The sequence below is a fragment of the Typopeltis vanoorti genome, chromosome 10 (assembly GCF_054136105.1).
Source record: "Typopeltis vanoorti isolate ZY-2024b chromosome 10, IOZ_Tvanoo_1.0, whole genome shotgun sequence".
Lineage (NCBI taxonomy): Eukaryota > Metazoa > Arthropoda > Arachnida > Uropygi > Thelyphonidae > Typopeltis > Typopeltis vanoorti.
The window spans coordinates 139755838-139767885 of record NC_143558.1 but is presented as its reverse complement, the minus strand read 5'-3'; the positions used below and the strand labels follow the sequence as shown (position 1 = coordinate 139767885).

General features: G+C 36.4%; 1 protein-coding gene across 2 annotated transcripts in view; it reads left to right on the top strand.

Moving 5' to 3' along the window:
• LOC150102838 (protein kinase C-binding protein NELL1-like) overlaps nt 1–12048 on the top strand; it is a 299735-nt gene that overhangs the window by 231071 nt on the left and 56616 nt on the right. For both annotated transcript variants that reach the window (XM_090398962.1, XM_090398963.1), the window contains exons 17-18: nt 1187–1440; nt 10964–11182. In XM_090398962.1, the coding sequence (XP_090255088.1) occupies nt 1187–1440; nt 10964–11182 (473 nt within the window). The remainder of the gene's footprint in view (nt 1–1186; nt 1441–10963; nt 11183–12048) is intronic.

Sequence of the window (12048 nt, the reverse complement as noted above, 5' to 3'; positions counted from 1 at the left end):
CAATTATTTGCATGGTGTAGGTGAATGTTCTAATTGTAAAACCAAGATCTTCTGTGTTGATGGTCTGGAAGATGTAGTCCAAGCATGCCAAGAACAAATAAGGTGCTAGCACATCACTTTTCCAGACTCTTGTTGTCACTGGAAAAGATTCAGATGTTTCTGTTTTAAAAATTACTGTAGCATTGTAATCTTTATAAGGTGCTGAGATTGCTTGTATGATTTTTGACCATTGAAGCTGAGTATTTTAAACATTGCTTCTCTATTAATGAAGTCAATAGAGAAGCAATGTTTGAAATACTTTTTTTGAAGTCTATAAAGGTTAAAATGAGTGGTAGATTTTTATCATGTGAACCTTCTGTGATTCTTCTAATGCAACGTCTTTTATTCCTCTCTCATTGCTGTTCTTTCATCATCCACTTTTCTTTTCATTTAATCTATCTCATAAGTCATCAACAAATCTTGCCTCTTGGCTTCTGATTTCATATGCATTCACCTTATGTCAGTCTCATGGCAACTTCGTTGGCAGATTGATTAATGTTGAAATAGCAGGCTGGATGTTTGGTTCCCGACATGGATGTTTTTGATTCTTTATGTGGAAAATGAACCTTGTTTGCTGTGAAACCACCACCCACTTATTAGAAGTGTGAAGTGACTTGAAAAAGTTTCGTGTTTGGTCTTTAGTGCAGGAATTTTTCCAGACTGTAAAAAAAAAAAAAAATAAAATAAAAAATAAAAAAATACGAGCGTATATGTGCTTACATACACATAAAATAAGAAAAAGAAATATCCTTGGCTTACCAACTCTATTAATATATCATAGGTTTATAACTTTTTTTGGGGTGAAAGTTACATAAAAAAAAAGTCCTGTAACCTTTCCATATGATCCCATTTTCAGAACTAACATGCTAATATACATTACATCAGAAATGTGTACATATTTGATATATTACAAATAGCAGAGTTATTTTAAGAACTATTTCTGGATCCTTAGTAGCTGTATTACTTTTCAAGCATAGGACTGAGACAGTCCTATGCTTGAAATTAAAAATAATAAATAATAAAAATCTCAGTCCTATGCAAAAAATAATAAATTAAAACTAGCCTTTCGTTTTAATTTATTATTGGCTGGATAATTGTTAAGTTACTTTTTTGTCCTTAACCAGAATTTATTATTTTTTATATTCAGATTGTATTTATTATGGTGAAGAAAGAATCGATGGTGAGATGTGGATATCAAGCTTGGATACATGCACTGATTGTACATGCATTAAAGGTGTTGTATCATGCCATCCTGTACTCTGTGACTGTACAAAATCAAATGTGAATCTGGATTGTTGTCCACACTGTGATCATCTATCAGTCTGTCATCACCAAGAGGCACCAGTGACATTTCGCAGTGGTGACCACTGGATTTACCAGTGCCAAACATGTGAATGTCTGGTAGGTAATCAAACTAAGCATTTATCAGTATTTAGTGAAACATTTCATAGTATGTATAATAAAAATACCTAGCATTTTCTGAGAACTGGCAACTAATTTTTCTGATTCCTACTGAATGAATGATAAAATGAGCAGATCCTCAGTAGGCTAGATCAAATATCTTTTCTATAGACATTTACCTGTAGCTTTCCCAACACGAAACATACATTTGTAGCTTCCTCAGCTTCCAAAAAAAAAAGGGTTCTTTAGTCACTCTAGATATTTTTCTCATTGTCCAGCTGTTGTGTCCAAATCCAATATCTGCCCAGCCTTTAGTGAAATCGATTGTCCATGAAAGGACAGATAAGATATTCAAAGACCAAAAATAATAATAATAATATTATTATTATTCAGGCCTCCATAGAGTCCAAAGACTCATCGTGGGGGGTCCTTTCTAAGAAACACAAGTCTATCAAGACTTATCAAGGGAGGTTCCTCCTAGGAAACACAAAGTCTCTCTCATACCACTCCTTAAACGCATCAGGCAATGCATTCCATGGTTTAACCACCCTCCATTCAAAGAAACTACTCCTCACCCTCTTTCTCACAGTTTCCTTTCGTAACTTCCAGGGATGGCCTCTTGTCATGACTCCTTCCTGCTGTTCAACCAAGTGAAAGAACTCCCCAGTTCCAACCCTGTAACCACCTCTCAACAGTTTAAAAGTCTCAATCATATCACCTCTCCTTCTTTTATCCACCAAACTTTGCAGTCCACACTTCCTCAGCCGATCCTCATAACTAACATTGTACAGTCCTGAAACCATCTTTGTTATCTGCCTCTGTACCCTTTCCACAGTTAATTTATCCCCTTCAAATCCTGGGGACCAGATCTGAGAACAATAGTCTAAGTGTGGTCTGATCAGAGTCTTATACAACGAAATGATAACCCTTTTATCTCTGCAGGTCAGTGTCCTTCTCATTATTGCAGCAATCCTCTGTGTTACCTTCACTACCTTTGCATTATGTCCCCTATAACAGTATTTCTGCTTATGTCTGTTTTTTTTTTTTCCCTGCATGTACTTATGTGGATACTGTTTTAGTAAACTAGTATGTCATTTCTACACTTTACTGTATAATAAAATGAGCAGCAGATATTCAACATTGGTTAATTCATTCTCAATCCAATGAATCTTTTCCATTCCACCTATCTCTATGCCTTGGAATTGTCTTTCTTACATTGTATTCTCCATGGACTGAAACCGCCTGCCCCACTGAGGATGTTTGCAACCTGTACCATCATTCTTTGTTGGAAATCCTTAAATCACTTGCAAAAAAAAAATCCCATGTATTAATCACTGAGAGCGGATTTCCCCATATTATCTCATTACATGCTTTAACAACTTGTTATTGAGATTAAGGTTCTTGCAATGTAATGAATTTAAGGCATATAGGTACAGAGATAATGATAAAATATATTTAGGATTATTATTTTTAACATTATTTTCAGGCATTTGTGGAGTAAGGAACTTATGAGAGGTGTTAGTTATCTGTTCAGAATTGCATTTCAGTCCTCATGATTTTCAAGAAAAAAAATAAAAAAATCCCTGCTCACATCCTCCTTATATCCAACTTCCAGAGATGTTCTTCTTTCTACATATTTTGCAGTAATATAGTGCAATTTCAATTTTTGCCAAAGAAGAGTTTGCTTTTCAGTGTTCAAAATCTCTTCATCTTCTTAAATCTACATATCAATACAGTATTCCAATTGCGGCCTGATTGTCTTGTGCAGTGGAACTTTAATCTGTTTTTATAGGAGTATCTTCACTATTTGTCATAATCCATTGGTCTCACAGTTCTTGCAGTGTGGGGCTTAAATATAAGATCCTTATCAACCATTGCTTCTGAGGTCCCTTATCTGAAAGAGATGAATCTCCTCCAGTATATCTGCCATTGAATTCACAGCATATCTCATCCTTGCTTTCCCAAGTTTCGTAACAGTATCATTTTCATCCCCCAACAGCTCTCCTCGACTATTTTATCTGCAAGCAGCAGTATGCCCCCCATTATTACCTCTATCATTATCATTAACATATGAAATGCAGGCCTATTTTGTCAAATATTTAACTTCCTCACTCCCCTGCAGACTACAGGTTTGAATCCTAGTATTGGCATAAATGTTTGTGATTGTCCTTTAGGTATAATAAATTTAGTTTAATCCTTTATCCAAGTGTGAGCAAACAAAGTTTGCGCCTGAAAGTATCTTCAGGACTGGGTTAAGATGGTACAACACCAGGGCAACTCGTTGCAAAGGTGGAGCATGCTACCAACACTCCTATCTCAGTATCTCCTATAATGCAAAACACATCTCCTTGCGGATATGTCTAATGTTATGCATTAAGGGAAGGGCCACTACCCAGACTAGTTTCGACCTTTATTGAGGTCTCTTCAGTGGGAGCCAGGCCCAAGTGGAGATATCAGGCAGAAGCATTAGTAGGTTGGGCAACTCGTTGCAACCACCTTTGCAACGAGTTGCCCTGGTGTTGTACCATCTTAACCCAGTCCTGAAGATACTTTCAGGCGCAAACTTTGTTTGCTCACACTTGGATAAAGGTTTAAACTAAATTTATTATACTCTAACCAAGTGGAAAATAAACTTTTAACATCTTTCTCTAAATCCAGAGTAAATTATTAAAAAAGGGTGGCACACCAATTGGCAATTCCTATAGGTGGAGATGACCTACTAATGCTTCTGCCTGATATCTCCACTTGGGCCTGGCTCCCACTGAAGAGACCTCAATAAAGGTCAAAACTAGTCTGGGTAGTGGCCCTTCCCTTAATGCATAACATTAGACATATCCGCAAGGAGATGTGTTTTGCATTATAGGAGATACTGAGATAGGAGTGTTGGTAGCATGCTCCACCTTTGCAACGAGTTGCCCTGGTGTTGTACCATCTTAACCCAGTCCTGAATATACTTTCAGGCGCAAACTTTGTTTGCTCACACTTGGATAAAAGATTAAACTAAATTTATTATACTCTAACCAAGTGGAAAATAAACTTTTAACATTTAATGTCCTTTAGGTGGAATTTTGTCATTTCTCACCTGCATGAGACCATTGACTTTAAAAAGTTCTGTGTAAAGTGGGGTTTCCAGATTATGTAAAACAAAAAAAATGTAAATATATATATAAAAAATTCTTAATCTGCCCATGGCATTAAAGTACTATAGGTTTACAATCTTTTGTTGGTGGGAGTTACAATAAAAAAAAAAGTAACTATTATTAAACGAACCACATAAGATATTGCTATTCATGTTTCCTCTTTTAGCACATGCTCTCTACATGAATGCCTGACACTTGTCAAGAAGACAGTCCCTTCTCCACAGCTATAGCACTATTGTCTCCAATTTAACAGCTTGTTTAAGTAGCACTCTCAAAGACGGAATCTGCATATGTGACAACTTGTATATTCACATATGCAGACCCTGTTCAGTACATTTGCCATTTGTAAATAGGATTTTAATTCTAATCACTTTAACATTAAAGTGATTAGAATTGATATTAACATTAAAAATATTATGAACCTATTGTTCATAATAAGTTCATGGTATACTAATGAACCTGTTAGTATACCATGGGTAGGGTAAAGGTTAGATCATTATATGATACCTGCAAGAGGTTCAAGGACACATTATGTGAGGACATGACACACATTGCCACTACTTAATCTTTCATCTACATTCCTTTCTTTCATGCTTATTTGTGTATGCTTATTCATGTGTATTTTGGTTTATATTAAACTAAAGTTTTTTACTCTAACACGGTAGTTGTCTCCATAATTTTCCAAAATGTTTTCATCTGCATTCAACACTGCTATTACTACCTACACATTATACCACCTACTGCCCACTAATAGTATTTATCTTTATAGATTGTGTTTTCTAGTCGATTTGCCTGTGTAAGGGCTAAAAAATCTGCATTATTATTATTATTATTATGGGCGACTCCAGGGACTCCTTAGACTCATCGAGGGAGGCCCTAAACATCATGTTCACACAACTATACGACATTCTCACAGTATCTATCATACCTTGCCTTGAACTCATTCATCGTCATAGCACCCACAACAGACTCTGGCAGCTTATTCCACTCATTTACCTAAAAGTAAAGAACCCAGCTCTAACACCCCTGCTAACCATACTCTTGCCCAGCTTCCATAGGTGTCCCCTAGTTCTCCCACCACCAGTCCTGATCTCAAAAAATATCCTCTCAATTAATCCTATAGAAACCCTTTACCAATTTGAATGTCTCCATCATTCAAAATCACTCCCCTTTTCTGCCTATCAACCAATTTCTGCAACACACAAATCTTCAATCTGTTCTCATATGGCTCATTCCATAGACCTGCTATCATCTTAGTCATTCACCTCTGGTTCCTATCCACCTCCTCCCCATCAAGAAGGAACTTAGGCGACCAAATCTGGGCACAGTAGTCGAGATGAGGTCTTATCAAGGCTCGGTACAGAGGTACAATAACTTGCTTGTCTCTGCTCGTCAAGGTATTTTTCAACAACCAAGTGAGTTGATGAGCTGATTTAACTACTTTTGCAATGTGCTCCCTAAACTTCATCTCCCTATCCACCAACACTCCCAAGTCCCTGCACTCATCAATCTCCTGGAGTACAGTTCCACCAATGAGGTATACTGCTGCTAATCTTTTCACCTCAAAATGCATAACCTTACATTTTGCCACATTAAATTCACATCCATTCTCCTTAGCCCAGAACTCCAATCTATCCAAGTCATCCTGCAAGATTTTGATATCTTCTGCATTCACTATCGCCCTACCCAACTTTGCATCATCAGCGAACAAATGAACTGTTCCTCTTAGATCCTTCCCTATATGGTTAATGAACAGATTAAACAGCAGTGGTCTAAGAACAGAACCTTGTGACACACCACTAGTCACAGGCCATCTTTTGGACTCTACTCCTGAATAAACTACTCTTTGATATCTCTCCATCAACCACCCACCTATCCATCTCACCAACCCTATATCCATTCCCATATGTTGTAGTTTACGGATTAGAATTCCATGTGGTATCCTTTCAAACACCTTTGCCAGACTGTAAACCCATTACCCTTATCCAGTTCAGCCGTCACCTTGTTATAAAACTTGAGCAAGTTACTGAGGCATGATCTACCCTTCACAAAGCCATGCTGTCCCCCATACAGTATCTCATTTTCATCAATCCATTCCTGTATTTTTCCCTTGATTACTTTCTCTAAGACCTTGACAATGACTCCTGATATGATGATCGGTCGGTAATTTGCAACCATAGTCTTAGATCCTCCTTTATGCAGTGAAACTATTTTCCCCTCTTTCCACACCTTCGGGACTAAACCAGACCTGTGACTCAGATTAAACAACATGGTCAAGGGCACTGATAATTCCTTAGCCACGTCACGCAAGACCCATGCCAGTATACCATCCAATCCCACAGATGTATTCACATTATGGTTCTGTAATAGACTATTCACCTCCACTTCATTCATCACAATTCCCATATAAACTAATGGTTCCTTCATTTTTTCAACGTCACCACCTGGATGATATACTTTTGCAAAGTGCTCGCTCAGTAACTCCACTATATCGACTGATTCAGTGACCTCCTTACCATCGTCATTCCTTAAAATCATTTTGCCGTGTACAGTTTTTTCTTGCTTGCAGCATATTGAAAGAGCTGTTTGGGATTCTCTTTAGCTTGCATAGCTAGTTTCCTTTCATAATCCGCTTTTTCTTTTTTTACCACGCTTGATACCCTCTGACCTGTACTTTATACCATTCGTGTGCCTGCAGTTTACCCCTTTCTTTATATTCCCTCCACAGTTGTTTCTTTTTTTGCAGCTCGAGCTTAATGGAGTTATTCATCCATTTAACCCCTACTTGTTTTACTATTCGCACCCTAAGTATACAATCAGCCATAACTTCCTGTAAATGCTCCTTGACCACTTCCCATGCTCTACCGACATCCAGCCCTTGCAGTTGCACGTGCCATGGCACTGATCCAAGCAATCTCCTAAGCTTGTCATACTTGCCAGCATGGTAATTCCACATATACCCTGTCTTAATCGAAAATTCCACACCTTTTGCCACCTCCCAGGTCAAGACCTTACGATCACTCTCACCAATAGGTGGCAACATGGTCATATTCATTACAGTTAAATTCTCAGATGCTATTACCAGGTCAAGCACTCTTGCACCCCTAGTATTTTCAATTACATGCTGTCTCAGATAGTTATCCCTTAATAATTCAATAAAATCCATTTCCTTCCTCACATGTGTCCTCTCCTCCTTCCAATCAATGTTACCATAGTTGAAATTCCCCCATAATAATTACCCTCCTTTCACTCATTTCATCAGTTTGTTTATGCATACTATTTCCACCATCTATTCCATCACCTGGTCTATAGCAGCACCCAACTGTATATTTTATTCTGCCAGTCTCAATCTCACACCAAATAGCCTCAAATGAGCTCTTTTCACTATCCTGCAATACAACTTCAATTCTCCTTGGCTACAGTTCATCAGCTATCATCAATAACACCCCTCCCCCCATTTTATTCTCTCTGTCCCTCCTAAACACACTATAACCTACACATTCTATTCCACTAACTATATCATCTTCCGTCAGCCATGTTTCACTAATGCCAATAACCTGTGGCCAGGAAGAACCAATCAAGGCCAAAAATTCTTCCTTCTTGTTCCTAATACTCCTGGCATTAGTATACAATAGATGCAGTGATCTCTTTGTCCCACCCCTATCTCGATGCGTTATTCTAAATATCCCATTCCCATTTTTTGTCCTTAGTACTGGCTCAGGTACACTATGTACATTCTTACACTCAACTGTCTCACTGATGTCCGCATATCCACTCCCCCCCCCTCCTTGGTAGTTCTAGTTTCCCTGCTTCTGCACATCCATTTTCACTTCATTCAGCAACACTTTTCTAGTCTCCGCACACCAAATCCATTCAAATGCAGGACATTCGTCTGGTATAAATCCTTTCGCCCATCAAACTCATTCCACACATCCACGAATTCCACAGCACACCGTCTGCATAACCTGCGCATAATGTCATTTGCGATTATGGCTCTCCTTCTAAACTCCTCTCTGTCATACCGCGGCAACAGACTCACCATTCTAACTCTGTCACTGTTTTCTTTTGCTACCTTTAACAATACTTTCAAGTCCTCTCTAATGTGAATGCCGGTAATACATTTACCAGCATTCACAAGTTGCCTTAGTGCAGACTACTTAGAAAACATAGGTGCCACCCAAGTGTCTATGTATTCTCTTTTTATTAGTATTCTTTTTATTTCATTTTCTGTGTATTCTTTTTCTAACTAACGAGTGGTTGATGAGGGAAAGGATACTGCCTTTTTGGATTTACAGAGGCATTTTGACACAGTGCCACACGATATGCTGATATTTAAATTATAGCATATGGGTTTAGAGATCAAGTTGGTGAATTGGATTATGAATTAGCTGTTTAATAGATATCAGAGTTGTATACATGGGAGTGGTTTACAAGGAAGCAGACTTGTTAAAAGTGGGGTCCATTAGGGATCAGTATTGGGACCCGTATTGTTTAACATTTACATCAGTGATATTGTCAGTGGATTGCAGGGAGATATACAGTTATTTGCAGATGATGTGAATCTAGGAAGGATTAATAATAGTGCTGAAATGATACCCTTTTAGGAGAAATTGAATAAGCTGAATAGATGAAAATGAAAGGAGATGTCAGTTTCAGTCATCTGGATGTAGTCTTAACATTTGGGATCTACCAATGGGAGACTGCATACTCTGTTGGAAGAACTGTACTAGAGAAAGTGGAAGAAGCAAGGGACCTTGGGTTGATTACTGAAAGCTTGAAGTTTAGAGGATATAGCACAAAGATGATGATGGTAACCAAGAGGATTGCTGTAATACTGAGAACATTGACCAGCAGTGATAGAAGAGTGATTCCATTGCATAATACTCTGATCAGACCAAATCTGGAATTTTGCACTCAGATTTAGTTGCAGAGATTTTAAGGGAATAAATTAACCTTGGAGAGGGTGAAAGGTGGATAACATACACAATATCATACAGTGTTAGGTATGAGAACAGACTGAGGGCATGCAGACTGCAACATTTAGTAAATAGGAGTGGTGAATTAATTGAAGCATTTAAATTGTTGTGTGGTAGTTACAGGGTTAACAATGGAGAGTTCTTTTGTATAATAGAACAAGAGGAAGGTGCAAGAATAAGTGAATATCCCTGGATGTTATTATATTATTATTATTATTCTTGACTCCTCCAAGGAGTCCGAAGACTCATCACAGGAGGACACCTACAACTGTTTCAACTGATACAACTGTCTCGACCTCTACTATGAGTTCTCTCAATCAACGCCATCTACCACCCACTTCCACTACCACAACTAGTATTTTTTGTCTGTAAATTGCATGTGTTCTGAAGGGCAGATTTGTCTGTATGTGGGATGAAAAACCCCGAGTTTCCGAGAGAAAAAACCCTGTTATGAATGGAAGTGGTGAGTATGAGGGCAAGGAGCAGCATTTTAGCATGGAGCATGTTGGAGTGTGGAATGCATTGCCTGAAAGAGTACTGAGAGTATAAACGGTGAATGAGTTTAAGAACTGGTATCAACAGACTTTGTGTTGTTTAAGATGGCCTCAACAATAAGGCTTATGACTCCATGGAGGTTCTGAATAATAATATAATTTTTCAAGTACTATTATAAAAGAAAAAGATCTTTATGCTCTTATGTGATAGTTTAGTGTCTAGATTAAATGAGTATATACTATTATTCTCTTCAATTTTTAGTGTCCCTGTTAAAAGTAATGACAATATATTTTCAGTTCACATATATTGCAAACTTTGTAGCAAACTGTAAACCTTTTTTAGATGCATTTTTGCAACATTCAAGTTATTCATTAATTTTCCTCTGTTGAGCATTATTGTATATAGCATTCATTCTTGTTGAAAGTATGTTGATAAATTCTGCATAGGCATTTCATACTATGCTTTGTTAACTAGTTTCAGTTAAGGATGTCATTCATTTTCCCAACTAGAAATGCAGTTGGTAAGGCATAATTTAGATACATCATGGCCTTTTCCATCTCTGTGCCAATTCTAAAAATCTCAGCTCATCTATATGAATCTATACATCCATACAAACCTAGTATGAAACTCTTATAAATTATATAGAATTCTATGAAATATGTAAATTGTTATATAAAAATGGTGAACCTGAAATTGTTATACAAAATAGAATTTATTTATAAATGCTATTAATTGCAGTATTTGGTGACATTGTACAATTTCTGCAGTTATAAGAAATGCATTCGTTTTTAATATTTAATTATGGCTCTTTATTTATTTGTTTATTTTGATAGTCTATTTTTAAATAGAAATTAGATTTAAATTAGTATAATACACCTCTTTGAATATTTAAGTTCCAAAACCTATTTCTAGTATGGAGAAATTGACTGTTGGGAAATGGAATGTCCACCTGTGAATTGTGAAAATCCAGTTCACATGATAGGAGATTGCTGTTCTAGGTGTGAAAATGATCCTTGCAGTTCTAGTAACATCTCATCTCAGGGAAGGGGCTGCACTTATTTAGGACAGATGTATCATTCAGGTGAAAGGGTTGCAGTAGCTCAAGATCCATGCACTTCCTGCAGGTGTCAGGTAATTTATATACCATTCAGTAATATTAGAAACTTTTGTATAGTTATTTTCTAGTAAGAATATAGACTTTTTTGTTTGCATGACAGTGATTTCATTATCACTATCATAAAAACATTTTGTGCTATTAAATTATTTTTATACTTGTGCATAGATTATATTGTCTTTGAAATAAGTTTCTAATATCTGCATTTCCATCCAAAACTTAATTTTTAAAAAATTGAGCCGATATGCTTATTTCCTAGCATATTTTAGTTTACAATATATTTTATTTTGTTAATTTTTTTTTTTATAATTTATAAAATATAAGCTGATGCTGCATTACTTGAAATTTTATTGCCCTCCCTCTCCTGCATGATATATTAATGACAACTGTTCTGTTGAGTTTTTGTTATTAACCTTCCTTGATTTTAATTTATAATTTTATTCTGTTTAAACCTGATTTTTATTTAATTCTGTAAACATTTTTTAATACTGTATAATCTAACAAATTTGCACCAAATTTTAATTTTAAGCTTTTTTTTTTTTTTTTTTTTATTACTGCTCCTTGTATATTTTTAAGTTTCAGTTACCCAAGATTTGTTTTGTTCCTTTTTTATAAAAAAATAAATAAATAAAATGCTTGGAAATGCATACATAAATAATTACAGAAATTAGACACGTTGCAATTCTTATTTATTCCTCTTTTCCATATTCAAGAAGAAAAAAAAAATTCTCCTATCCCACTTTGATGTGCAGCAATGCAGCTTCTAGTTAAACTTTTGGTGCAAGTTTGTCGTAATTACAGCACATGAAATGCTTAAAGAAAAAAAAAGGGAAAATAACTGCAAATAACCTCTTCCTCTTGCAAACTTTTAATTAGTTTCATT